Source organism: Pipistrellus hanaki (genome assembly GCF_964339955.1).
Source record: "Pipistrellus hanaki genome assembly, chromosome: 1".
Taxonomy (NCBI): domain Eukaryota; kingdom Metazoa; phylum Chordata; class Mammalia; order Chiroptera; family Vespertilionidae; genus Pipistrellus; species Pipistrellus hanaki.
Window position 1 is genome coordinate 3,487,650 of NC_140503.1, and position 14,266 is coordinate 3,501,915.

Sequence of the window (14,266 nt, forward strand, 5' to 3'; positions counted from 1 at the left end):
AGAGAGAGTCACCGATCAGCCGCCTTCTGCACCCCCCCCACTGGGGCTGTGCCTGCAACCCAGGTACATATAATACATGCCCTTGACCGGAATCGAACCCGGGACCTTTCAGTCTGCAGACCAACGCTCTACCACTGAGCCAAACCGGTTACAGCAGGAAAATATATTTTTAAAATAAAATTGTAAAAAAGTAAAAAGAATCCTGAGTGAGCCCTGCCCGTGTGGCTCAGTGCTGATAGCATCACAGGACCAAAGGGGCACAACTTTGCTTTCCAGTCTGGCGCACATACCTCGGTTGCAGAATTGATCCACAACCACGGTTGGGGTTTGTGAGAGAGGCAACCAGTGGATGTATCTCTCTCACATCCATGTTTCCCTCTCTCTCTCTCCCTCCCTCCACCTATGTCCTCCCTTCCACTCTCTCTCTAAAGATCAATGAAAACTATACCCTCCCGTGAGGACTTTTTAAAAAGAAGTATTACGACTGAGTAGTTCGGGTGGACTACGTCACTGCATGCAGCAGGCCGGAAACATGCCCTAAGTGTCCCAAGGTCTTTGCGGAGGAGCAGGAGTTGGTTGTGTGTGAGCCAAGTTGTCAGGGAGCCTGTCTCTAAAATGGATGAGTAAGCCCAGCTGGTGAGGCTGCGTTGGTTGAGCATCGTCCCGTGAACCAGGAGAGCACCCTCTGATTCCCGGTCAGGGCGCAGGCCCGGGATGCGGGCTCCATCCCCAGTACGGGGCGTGCAGAAGACAGTCGATCCATCTTTCTCATCATTGATGTTTCTATCTCCCTCTCCCTCCCCCTCTCTGACAATCAGTAAAAACACATTGGACCAAAACATGGAGGAGTAAGAAAAGCCGAGCCCTAAATCGATAAACAGCTTGTTTAATAATGTCACCCGGTGACATTGGAAAGTGGTCTAATGCGTCGTCTCCTCCAGCAACACAGAGTTCTCCTCTGGAGCTCCGCAGAGCACTGGCTCCAGGTGCCACTCCGGGGGCTCAGTGGAGTCAGAGCACAAGTGACTCACGGAGTCCTGGTTCGGGGTGTGCCGTGGGGAATGTGGCATCTCTCCTGGGCCGGACAGGATTCTGATTGCCCAAGTGCATTTAGCGAACGTAGCGTCATTGGTCATTATTCAATTCATTCATTTGCTATTTTCTGTGTTTTTTATCTTTCCTCCCTTGGCTTAACAATTTAGCAACCGGGCAACAAAGGAGTGCCTTTTGGAGCAGGAAGAAGGACAAAGTCAAAGACCAGCCTCCCAGGGCCAGCTCGACTTTGTCTAACCTAATATGTTGCTGCAACTGTTAAATTCCCCCCCACCCCCCTAACTAGCCTCTCCCTTTTTCTGACCCCGAAGACTTAATATCCTTCCCCTTTATCCCTGTCTTGACCATATACCCTTTATTTCTGAAAATTTAAAAAAAAAAAAAAAAAAAAAAGGCAAAATCAACAACAACAAACACCAAAGAAACAAGCCCAAAGAAAATCAGTACTTATGGAAAAAAAAAAAAAAAAAAGATCCCGTAGCAAATGGAAACCTCTATCGCCATGACAACAAGGCCACATCAAAGCCAAGGACCCGCCATCGGTGTGTCCCACTAACTTCTGTGTCATCTACTTGGACTCAGGCACTGGCCCCGCTTCTTGGGCTGCCACGGCCTGCTCCTGCCTCCGCCGGGCTCCCGTAGGCACATTGGGAAACGCGAAGTTACTCTGGCTTGGCTGCTGTCTGTCCATCGCTTCCTCACTCTCCCCATGGTGAGTTCACGCACTGGATGCCTGATTTCAAGTGGTAACACGAGGTGCTTCCGACCTCATGGTGGGTGTACACCTTGAGGAGCTGAGGGGCAGGGGGCAGGTCCTGGCAGAGTGAGGAGACGGCCTGCAATCCGGACAGGGAGGGGGCTCCGGGCCCACAGCCCCGGGCTGCCTGGAGCCGGACGCTGTGCAAAACAGCCTTGTCCTCCTGCTCCTGGACCTCCAGCCGCGTGCATTGGCCACTTGGGTTTGGAGAGCACATCTTGTCCCAGTGCGAGGTAGCTGGAGGCCTTTTAGGGGTTTTTCCCTCATGGTGTCTTAAAATTAGGGTTCTGTTTGCCTTTGATAAGAGTATTGTTCACGACTAAATGCACAGATTGCAGAAAAGCACAAAACACAAGGTGAGCTCCTTGTGCAGTAAAGGCACCATGCGGAGATGAGGACTTCTTAAGCCCACGGCTGTTGGGGTGGCCACCGTCTTGGTTGTCAAGTCCTCAGTGTGCCGTCCTGGCCCGTGAGGGCCCGGCCCACAGGTCTCGGTGGTCCTGAGCGGACACGGGTCAGGGATCTGAGGACACAGCGTCACACAGCAGCTGTGCCCAGGACTTGCTGTGCTGGCCTTGTGCCGACATTTGGTGGAGCCTCGTGAGTTGATCCTTCACGTTCTCCCAGCTGCTCAGGGCCCGTGCTGTGAGTGAGGGTTAAAGTGAGGGCCGGCCTCCCGGGGCCTTGGCTCAGGTCTGCGGCCAGGGCCTCCCGCTCAGACCACGGCCGTGAGGCACAGGCCCACTTTTGTCCTGGTGCCTCTGCTCTAGGCCTCGGTGTGGTCGCCCACCTTGGCATGGGATGTGGCAGCCCATTTCTCACCGTCCTTCTCTGCCCCAAGCCCTGGGCACCTAATACTGACTGGAGCCTCCCGCACCCCTGGGAGGCAGCCTGGTCTGTACACATGCCTCTGCTGACCCAGACCCAGCCCTGGCGTCCTGGCCAAGGCCTGTGTTTGCTGGGGCCACGCTGGGCTGTGAGCAGGCCCAGCAGGAGCGGGAACTTTGGGGCTGGCCATGTGGCCTGAGCAGGGGCCGCCCGCGGGGGTGGAGGGGAGGGCTCTCCGAGGACCCTCCTGTCCTCACTCATGCCTTTCTGTCCTGTTCTCTTCTCTCTAGGAAACTCCCAGTTGCCTGATAACCTTCCAAGGTGCCTGGTCAGAACCACCACGCTCTCCCTACCACTGACCACCGGAGGCCAGCAGGCCCAGCTGCCAGGAGAGGAGGGAGGACTCCTCCAGCTCTGTGCCCGCAGGAGGACTGCCAGCCCCTCCGGGGAGCTGCTGGAGGGGGGCAGCATGTAAAGCCCGGCTTGAGACCTGCTGAGGCCGAGGCCCACCCAGTGCACCTGAGGCAGCCCGCCTCCCTGAGCCTGTTTCTGGGCAGAGCCGGACGCCACGCGGCTGCCCGACCGCCCGCACAGCTGCCCGCGGGCGCTTCCCTGAACAGGTTCTTCAGCCTGGCCTCGGCCCGGCTGCTTGGAGCCCGCGGGCTAGAGGCGTGAAAACAGGAGTCTCCCTTCAGGAGGTTCTGAGGCCTTGGGGGGCAGAGAACCAGCCAGCCACCCCCTGCCTCTCCTCCTTCAGCTCCTTCAGGGCTTGGGCCCCACTGCTGACCCCTGGACAGGAGGTCCTTCTCACTGGCTCCCCCAAAGGAAGAGAGGCTGGTTCTTCTGCTGCCCACCGTCACAGCCCGCCATGGCCACAGGAGGCGGCGGCTCCAGCCCAGCACCACGCAGCCCCGGCTGCCAGGACCAGCCCCAGCCCCGACACTCAGGGCAAGTGGCCCCGTGGCCCCTTCCCAGCGGACCTCAGCCTCTCCGAGGGGACGGGTCCAGGGCAGGAGCACAGAGGGGGGCTCCCTGCCACTAGATCATACAGGGATCCCGACATGGCTCCCTGCCAACGGCCCCTGAGGACATGGGTCCTGGGAACAACAGGCGGCAGCGAGCAGGCGGCAGCCCCACAGCAGCGTGGGCCCGGCAGACGGTGTCTGAGGATGGAGCGTGGCCGTGGTGACTCGTCTCCTGGCCCCGCAGCTCCTGAACCTTACGAACCCCGGCCAGCCTTCTGACCGCCTGGGCCCCCTCTCCCATCCACCTGAGGGGCCGGGATCGCCTTCGGAACGAGGAAGGCTTTCTGCTGCTTCCATCCCTCTGTTAGAGACAGCGCTGTGCCAGCCCCAGGGTCACGCTCCCACCATGGCAGCACGGGCCTGCCCCTCAGCCACTGTGCTTTAAGGTGCCCCCCCAAATGTATGTAGTACAGGCTGTTCCCCAAATGTATGGTACTACAGGGTGTCCCCCAAATACGATATGCACCCAGCATGTCCCCCCAAATGTACACACAGTTTAACAGCTGATACCTCCATTTTCACTCCTTTTCAGGTTAACGGATTTGACGGGATGGGTGACACCAGACTAAGCTTTGGACAAAGATGTATCCTCTGGACTATCTTTTGGGGACACATACAGGGTGAAGGGTCTGGTCCCGCCCGGGCCACAGTGCAGGCATCCAGGGCCGCTGTGGACAGAGGATGCGCAGAAACACGAACACAGCGATTCTCGGTGTTTGCGGTTCCATTGCTTCCTCAGCAGCAGCTCCTGGACCAGACTACCGCGGCCATGGAGTCCAAACATCAAGAATCGCTCCTTCGGTTTGGTGTTTGTGCGCATCTCTTCCAGCAGCTGCCCTGGATTCCTCGCCTGCTGGGCGTGAGTCCCTAAACTTTAACTTGTGTGTGTCCCCGTAGAAAGCCTCACGGACAAATGTTCTTCATCCAAATCTTAGTCTGTCTTCCCCCATTTCTTCAAGTCGGTTAAACCTGAAAAGGAGTGACAATTGAGTGCTTTAGCGGTTGTTAAAGTGTGTACATTTGGGGGGACACTATATTTCCACTCAGTGGGGTGCAATTTCCACCATGTGTCTAACCTTGGTATACCTTTTTGGGGGGACACCTATATTTACATCCTGTGAGTGTCCGTTTCCATCTGACCTCTGTACCTGTTTTGGGGGACAGCCTGTATTTGCATGCAGCGGGGACACATTGTCCAGCAGCAGCCTAACCTCTAAATAGTGTTTTGGGGGACAGCCTGTATTTACAGGGGGTGGAGACATACTGTCCTGCAGCAGCCTCGCCTCTTTATAGTGTTTTGGGGGACAGCCTGTATTTACATCAATTGGCGTCAATCTTTGCCATGGGGACTCGCACCTGCTGTATGTCTGACCGGGTGCCTGCACGTTCGGGTCCTGTTGTTCCTGGGGTGCTCTTCCTGGGATGGGGTCAGCCTGGTGACGGGGTTCTGAAGGAGGTTTTCCTTTGGAGCTCATGTGCTGAGCACTGACAGGCTTTTCTTCCGAGTGTTTGGAGATTGTACTGAGCAGTCTGTAGGGCGGATCCAGGATGGCTTGTACGAAAGTGAGTTGGAGTAGAACTGAGTTTTTAATAAAGTGAGTTGGTGTAGAATTGAGTCCTCGTTTTCCTCTCTGCGCATCACTGGCAGCGATGTCGGGGCTCCGGGCTCCCCGAGTCGGCCCCCAGGCTCCTGGGCCCTGGAATGCAGACCTCCCGGGGCCAGGCGGTCGGAGGATGAGGAAGGAGGCTTCCTGTTCACCAGGCAGCAGCCGTCCCAGTCCTGGGTGTGTTGTAAGCTCATGTGAGTTTAATCCATTTTGATTTGTGGTTTACAGCACAGCGCGAGCTCAGCTCCAGACCATCCTTTGGATTTTCCAAGGCTACTCCAGTGGGAAGAGGCAGAGGAGGGAGGGAGGCACCTGAGATCCCCCGACCCACTCTCATGGCGGGCTGTCCAGCTGCCACCTGCGTGACCCTTCCTTCCTCACCAGCCTCTGCTGGCAGGTGCCTCCTCGCCCTCCTTCCCGTTCTTTCCCGTGGCCCAGCTCCTGTGGGAGCCGCACTCAGCGCGCCGCCCTCCCCGTGCTGGACCCAAACTGAGCGCAGGCCCTGCAGGCCGCCTCCCCTGGCCTTGGGCTGCTGCAGGGTTTGACTCTGGCCAGGCCCCCCCCTGGGAGCACTCAGCCTCTGTCCCTGACTCTCTCCCGCCTGGGACAGCTCTCCAGGGCTCCCACTGGCCAGCCCCTGGGGCACTGCACATCCCCTCCACAGACACTCACTGAAAGCTTCCTGGGTGCTGGCTCCCGGGTTGCACCGTGCAGGCAGTCCCCCCTCACCCCGCCCCCTCTGCAGGGCTGACCACCTGCTCCCCTAGCACTGACCACTCCCGAGCTTCAGGCCTGAGGTCGGCTGCCTGGACCCCCTGCCCGGGCTGCAGGCTTCTCCCTCTCCCCCTGCCTCCTCTGGGCTCCCTGCTTACCCAAGGCACCAGCTGTCCTTCACAGAAGCCCAAAGCCTGTGGTGCAGGGGGGCCCCTCCTCTCTCCGCTTCCCACAGGTGGTAGCTCCCCTGAACTGGAAATGGGTCTGGAATCTGCCGCCCTCTTAGCTGACTGTTCTCAACCCAGGACCCCGACACCCCTGTCCCTGGGTCTTGGCAGGGACTTGCCAACTGGTCTGCCTGCCTCCCACAGCTCCTCAGCCTCATGGCATCTCTGGGCAACCACCCAGTGACCTTCCTCTTTGAACTTCCCTCCCTCAGCCTCCACACTAGCTACACCCATCCCTCTGAGGACCAGGTGCTCCATGGGGCTCACCAATGAGTGCACCCCCTCTGCTATCACCCCTCCCCCAGCCCCAGACCAGCTGGTGCACTCCCACAGCTTTCCCTGCAATCTTCCCCGAGGCTGGGAGCACCTCTAGCCCAGGCCTCCCTGGGAGCCTCCAGACCTGTTCCAGCTTGGATGTCCCAAGACACTGCCTACCCTAAATGCTCAGCAGACCGTTTCCCATCCTCCCACCAAAGCCTCTGTGAGCCTCCTTTTTCACCTTGTCCCCCGCACCCAGACCCTGCTGGGTACCCCCTCCCCCCCCCCCCCCCCCCCGCCTCTTCCCTGTTTCCCATCCATCACTCCCTCAGCTGCTTCCAATTCTTATGTCTCGCTCACAGACCATGGAATCCAGGTGCTGGGCCCCTGGGCGGTACCTCGGGGTCCTCTTGCTGAGAGGACTCCCTAACCACACCCTCCTGACCTCCATGCCCCCCCACCCTGCACTGGCTGGGAGCTGTGTGGTCTGGGGGTGGGAAACATCCAGGTGATGCTCAGGGCTGAGGTCTGCCTGCAGAGAGGGTGGGGTCACCTGTGGCCCCAGAGGGGCTCCCCCTGGGAGAGCAGGACAGTGAGGGAATGGGAACAGGTTGGGCACACCTCGGAAGGAAGGATCCAGCCAAATGTTTACCATACAACTAGAGGAAGAGGAGGAAATACCTTTATACACACACACACACACACACACACACACACACGCACACACACGTATATAAACATATACGCAGCTCATTGATTCCCTTAGAAAGCTCTCATTGATTTTTGCCAAACAGATGTACTTACAGCCAAGCTGTGCTTGCCCTCCTCTGACGGGTGAGTGTCTTTCCCACGAGAAGGTTGGGTGATGCTTTCTCTCCCGTTGGCAGGTAAGACAAGCGGAAGGTGTGTGTGGGATCCTCACTCTTTGTTCACGAGGTGAGTGACCGCTCAGTGGCATAGTGCTTTTCTGGGTGCAATCCCGAGTCCCTCCATTCCTGTGATGTGTTTGCCCTGGAATGCCTACAGACATCTTTTTAAAACCAGGGAGACCATTTACGTGCCATAACATTCACTCAGGACACACTTGTAGGTTTAATCTTTACTATTAACATTTTTTTCATCACTTTCTCACATCTAGAGACAATAGGCACAGCAGAAATCAAATCAAGTCCTGGTTTGGTAACATTGGCCAATTCCTACGGTGTAAACATTCTCACCAGTGTCCACTTCAACCTGGTGACACGGTGTCCCTAATGGGAATGAGAGATGGGAATAGGTGTGCGGTGCCACCCTGCTCTATGATATCACCCCCACGCAGGTACAATAGGTCTGAGTAACCCCAAGAGTGTGGGTTGCAAGGAAACAATGGCACGTGGCAAGCTTTAGGGTTTCTTTGTAAAAAGGCTGGGTGGGCTGAAGGGAGGGGGCCTGTGAGGGTGAGGGTGAGCCCCAGGTCAGCTTCCAGGTCTTCCCGAATGTTCTCTCCCAGGCTCAGTGGGTGGAGACTAGGGAAAACAGCTGGCTTGTGGCTTGGTGGCTGGCTGGTGAAAGGAGCTGGAGAAGAGGGTCAGGGTGACCTTGCAGCCTAGGGTCCCCCCATTTTCCTTCCCTTCTCACAGGGCATTTCTATGCTCACCTCTCACCTACCAGATCAGCAATGAAAACCCTGGAAGCAGTCAATGAAGGAGGTGGCGGACAGCCGTCCTCTCTCAATTTGAGTGTGAGCTGGCACAGAAGTAGCTGGGAAACTTGCACTCACCCTTTCATTAAAATAGATTTATACATTTTCCCTCAGCTATTTCTAGGATGACAACCTATGAAAATCTGACATGTCCTGTAAACTCTCTCTCTCTTTGTCTCTGTTTCTCTGTCTGTCTCTGTTTCTCTTTCTCTTTCTGTTTCCCTCTCTCTCTCTCTCTCTCTCTCTCTCTCTCTCTATATATATATATATATATATATATATATATATATATACATATATATATATATATATATTCCTCCCTCCCTCCCTCCTTCTCCCATGCACACATGCATGCACTCCTGCACCCTGTCCATACCACTTTCCCTGTAGCACACCCGTCAGCCTCTGTGTTATTCATGGACTGTCTCATGTTTGCGATGAGGCCTCTCACCAGGAGCAGAGAAACAGAACTTCCTGCCCCACCAACAGCCCAGAGTACCTTTGGAGATTGCTGGCATTCATTCAGGGAGCAGCTACTGTGTGCTACACCCCTTCTAAGCACCCCGTGAGAATAAATGGTTCAATTCTTTGGTTCCTGTTAAATGGGATGAATGGCTCCCTCTTCCCAATTGGCCAGAGAGAAATCATTGCATGAGGAAGAGGCATGGGCGCCAGGGTGGAGGATAGAAGGGAGACGCTGTAGAGACTTGGTTGGGGGCAGTGAGGTGCCCAGGGAGCCAGGGATGAGCCAGCTTCGCAGGCACCCTGCCTGATGCTCCTCAACCCCAGCCTGGAGGCTGCAGCTGGGAGTCCCTTTCTCTCCTGTGGCTTCTCTCCAGGAGTGAAGGACACAGTGACCAGGCAGCTGGGCAGGGACCAGAGCTCCCCACTCTGGCCAGGAGACGCTCCCCCTGGAGATCAGGGCAAGGCTGGTCCTTCTGGGGCTGCAAGGGAAAGTCTCTCCCAGCTTCTGGTGCTGCCAGCTGTCCTTGGTTCCTTGGCTTGGAGACCCATCCTCCGCACCCATGTCTGCATGTGTCCAAGTCACATCACCTTCTCTCTGCTAGTGACTTTCATTTCCCTCATTCTATTTTTCTTTTATTTTCTTTCTTTCTTTTTTCTTACCTTTATTTATTTATTTATTTATTTATTTATTTATTTATTTATTTTAAAGAATTTTAGTGAGTTTATCTGAGCCAAACTGTCGACATATGTCAGGAAGAAGAACTTCAATGGATTCAGATAATGCTCCAAAGAATGGCAGGTTACATTTCTATTTCTATGTTGCAATCAAAGGAGGGACATTGGTGGGTTACATGAAATTCATTGTTGATGGACTAAGCAGTGGGAAACCTCTGGGATTGGATAAAAAGTGAAAGGATGGACTCTTACTTTGGCGCGTGCAGGAACAATTAACATGATAAAGAAGCAATTTGAGGAATCTTTCCTGGCGCCCACCACATTTGGTTGTGCCCCAGGGGTCATTTCCCTCTTTCGAGGTCACCTGTCACGGCAGCGATGGCCCACCCATCCAAGATCGTGAAACCCACTCTGACCTTGACACCTGCCAAGGCCCTATTCCCAACATGGCCACGCTCACTCTGTCCCATCCGCTTGGATTAGGGGACACAGCACACAGCCCAGAAGAGGTACCACAGGGCACATGGAGACACGGAGGCACAGGGCTGAGTGGAAACACCAAACTCAGAGCAGCAAGCCCAGTAGGAATTTCCCATAAATGCTGGCAAAGGCACGCCCAGGCACAAGGCACGTTTCCCTATGGGCCTGTTCTCTCCCTGTCCATGTGCCCACGCATGTCAAGATGTACGCCCTGCCACCGGCATGGCCCCTTCCATGCAGGGCGAGAAGAGGCCTGTGAGCCAAGAAACTGCATGGCTTTCCTGTAGGAAGGGGGAGCACATCTCTGCATCACCCCTACTGCTTGCACAGTGCTCTGACAGGAGACTCTTTGGGGCAGCGCAGCTCGCTGTGCTGCCGCCTCCCGCCAGCAGGGGGCGATAACGGGCTCCTCGCAGTGCACTCTCCATGGCGTTCTGCCCGGAAGTCCCGCCCCTCCCGGAAGTCAGCTGCAGGTGCTCTTGCTGCTGGAACTGTGTGACCCGAGGGCCCTCAGGTGGCGCTGGGCCAGGGAGCCTCGAGGCGGAGGTGGGCCTGGGGGCGGCGGGCGGGCCCTGAGGCGGCTGAGCCCGGGAGGTGCCGTGCCTGCTGCCTCGGAGGGCAGCCCCGCGGAGAGCAGCGCTCGCTGGGCAGTCAGTCAGCTTCTGCGGGGCCCTGGGGCGCGGGCTGAGGACCGCCCCGCTCGGCTCCAGGTCCTCCAGGCATCGGGCCCGCTCTGCTGCTCCAGCGGCCGAGGGGGCCCCTCTGAGTCGGGGTTTGTTTGTGAGGAAGCCGCCTCCTCACCTGCCAGGCCGCCCTCCCCGCAGAGGCCGATGGAGCCCGGGCCGCTCTGCCCCGTGTGTGCCCTCAGGGCGCAGCTCCGGGGCGTTCCAGGCCCAAGGCCTCCATGTGGGACCGGATCCTCCTCAGCCTGGGGCCTCGGTGTGGGACCGGATCCTCCTCAGCCTGGGGCCTCGGTGTGGGACCGGCTCCTCCTCAGCCCGGGGCCTCGGTGTGGGACCGGGTCCTCCTCAGCCCAAGGGTTCGGCTCACACACAAAGTCACCGACAGGGAGTAAAAGCCACGGACCCGACCACCTGCTGCAGGTCAGGCGTCCCCTGGACGTGTGCCCAGGAGGTCACTGCCCACTGGGCCCTTCAGCCTTCCTCGTGGCAGGACAGACACCGGAAGTGACGCCAGGGGCCCCATGAGCTCCAGGTCTGTGGTGCCAGGAGCGGCCTCGTGGGACCCAGAGTGTGTCCCAAGCCCACGGTCCCTCACGGAGCTGCTGCTGCTCATGGATCCTTCAGCCATCAGGTCTCTGCAGATATGGGAGTCCCGCCGGAATTACCGTGTGTGCTCACGCAACTCCAGCAGCATGCATGGTATTGCTCCTTTTCAATTATTTTTATATGAAGTTATATTTTATATGAAGACGTCCAATACATTTGAGGAAATTGTACTTGAGTCAATCCATTCCTGTGTTGATAACATTCCACCATAGAATTTTATACATGAATTTTTCTTGATGACTACAGCATTCTAATTTGTTTTTTGAAACCATTTCTATTGATTTAAGAGAAGAAGGGTGAGGGAGAGATAGAAACATCAATGATGAGAGAGAATCATAAACCATTTGCCTCCGGCACAACCCACATTGGGGATTGAACCTGCAAACCGGGCTTGTGCGCTGACTAGGAATTGAACCCCCACTTCCTGGTTCATTGGTTGACATTCCACCACTGAGTCATGCCCCTGGGCTAATTTCTCTTTTTTAAAGTTACCTTTGAACATAATATCTCGTGTTCATGGCTTGCTTTTCAGGTTGATCTTTAGTGAGGAGCTCCAATAGGGAGTTCACAGTTGACATTATTTATTAAATAAAGAATATGTCCTGTCTATGGGCGCTGGCCTCTGTGAGGTCATGGTTTTCTCTAACCCATCTGCTCCTTCTCTGGAGGCTTGCAGCATTTAGTGTTTGCCCTTCAGCAGTGACACATGTATGTGACAATTGAAGCAGCGCCCGAAACCTACTCTTCTCCCATGCCTCTCCATCTGGGTTCCTCTTCCAGCTCCTGTTCCTCAGAGTTTAATCTTTTCCATCTAGTGGTTGCATGGCTGGGCACAGCTGCTGGTTCCTCAGGTCTGCGTTTGGCAGGTGTCCCTTCCAGCGTGCCCCATCCACAGGGCTCCATGCCACGACCTGGCCCTGGTCCCACTTCCTCCTCCTCCAGAGTCAGCATGCGATTCACCATGAGTGCTGTTGGATGTGCGGCATTGCAGACAGACATGTGTGGTGCTCTTGTCTCTAAGGAGCTAGACTGCTGGCTGAGGCAGTCCACCTTGACTTAGCAGGTGAGAGGGTGTGCTTACAGGCAGGTCCCATTGCCCGGACAGGTTGCTCTGTGCTGTTTCCACCAGTCCCTGCGGCCCTGTAGCAGTACTGTACACTTAGACGGGGTCTTAAAACGTGTGCCCTGTGGGGGTGTGTCTCCGACCGTGTGCATGTTGATGCGCTGATTTTTAAAAGTACTGACTCTTCCAGCATAAACACTTCAGCTGGCTGGAATAAAGGGCCCCTGAGAGGAGCTCACTGCCACTGTTGTCAGGTGTTTGCGATGACGTTTTGCCTGTTTTCTTTCATATACAATATATAATGTTTATTGTTAAGATTATTACAGATATCCCTCTTATTTCCCCCAGAGCTTCACTCCACCTGGGTCCCACCCCACTGCAGGCCCTTGCCACCTTATTGTCTGGGTGGGAACTGGGTGGAGGGGAGTTATTGGGGTGGGCGGGAACAGGGGAACAATTGTAATAATCTGAAATACACAGAAGCATACTTACTGCATACATGCATATAAGATCTTTGTCTAATCTCTTCCCTCATCACCCCACATCCCATTCCCTCTGAGAATCATCTGTCTGTTTCATTTCTATGCCCCTGATTCTGTTCCATTCACAAGTTTATTCTATTCATTAGATTTTTTTATTCATTTTTAGATTCACTTGTTGATAGATATGTTTCTGTCGTCATTATATTGTTCATAATTTTCTATCTTACCTTTTTCTTCTTCCTCTTCTTAAAAAATACCATTCAGCATTCCATATATGTAATACTAGTTTGGTAGTGATGAACTCCTTTAGCTTTTACTTATCTGGGAAGCTCATGATCTGACCTTCAATTCTGCATGATAGCTTTGCTGGGTAGAGTAATCTTGGTTGTAGATTCTTGCTATTCATCCCTCTGAATATTTCTTGCCAGTCCCTTGTGGCCTGCATAGTTTCTGTTGAGAAATCAGCTGACAGTCCTATGGGTACTCCCTTGTAGGTAACTAACTTTTTCTCTTGCTGCTTTTAAGATTCTCTCTTTGGGAAAAACTAAGATGGCAGCATAGGTAAATACCTAAACTGCTGCCTCACACAACAGTGTCAAAACTACAATTAAAAGATGAAATGGACACCATCCAGAACCATAGAAAAGCTAGCTGAGTGTAAATTCTACAACTAAAAGAAAAGAGGAAAGCACATTGATTCTGAGGAGTTACAAAAGGCTGAGGTACGGAAATGCGCACATGGAGGGGACGGGCGACTATGTGCACGGGCAGCTGAGTGCGTGGCTGGCTTTCTAAAGTGGGAGGGAGACAAGGGCTCACAACTGTGCTGAACTCCAGTTCCGGACGAGTTTCTGGGAACCCCGTCACATTTGGGGAGAAACTGGACTGGCTGGCAGCGGGCAAAACTCAAGGGTGGCTTTCTCTCAGAGGTGCTTGCAGTGATTACTGAGGGTCACTGAGACCCAGGGGCCTCATAGGGCCGGGCTGATGGGAAAGCCGTCTGCTCCGCTCAAACTCCACCCCATCCAAGCTGAGAACACAGGCTTTTGCAATTTTGTAAGTCTTGTCTCATGAGAGTGTCTCCAGTACAAAAGTTCTTCCAGCGTAGACACAGCTGATCCTCACAGCCATTTGGCCTGGAGGTCAGTTCCTCCCAGTGATACCAACAACAATCAAGACTTAACTACAAAAAGGCTGAGCACACAGTCTACAAAGGGGTGCACCCCGAGTGTCCACCTCAGGTAACTGGGGAGGCTGAGCCACTGTGCCCTATAGGACACCTAGCACACAAAGCTACTCTACCAGCTCAGGAAAGCAGTGAAAATGCGGAGACAAAGAAACACATCACAAATGAAAGAAATTCAGGAAAGTAAACGACTGGATATAAAGTTCAAAACCATGGTCATAAGGTTTTTCAAGCATTTCCTAGAAAAGGCTGATAATATTAGCGAGACCCTTGAGGTTATGAAAAAGACCAACTAGTAATTGAACATATACTGACTAAAATAAAAAATAATATACAGAGATACAACAGCAGACTAGAGGATCGCAAGAATCAAATTAAAGATTTGAAATACAAAGAAGCAAAAACGCCCAACCGGAAAAGCAACAATAAAAAAGAATCCAAAAATATGAAGATAGTGTAAGGAGCCTCTGGGACAA

At 54.3% G+C, this 14,266-nt stretch overlaps 1 protein-coding gene across 4 annotated transcripts in view; it reads left to right on the forward strand.

Annotated features, from left to right (window-relative positions):
* LOC311629897 (uncharacterized protein) overlaps positions 1-14,266 on the forward strand; it is a 67,198-nt gene that overhangs the window by 24,631 nt on the left and 28,301 nt on the right. For 3 of the 4 annotated variants that reach the window (XR_014796285.1, XR_014796286.1, XM_084898440.1), the window contains one exon: positions 1,203-1,467. The exons of the other annotated variant lie outside the window; for it this stretch is intronic. Coding sequence is in view for 1 of the 3 variants with exons in the window: in XM_084898440.1 (XP_084754566.1) it covers positions 1,203-1,315 (113 nt within the window). In the remaining 2 variants the exon portion in view is untranslated. Of the gene's footprint in view, positions 1-1,202; positions 1,468-14,266 lie in introns of those variants that run through there. 4 annotated transcript variants of the gene reach the window in all.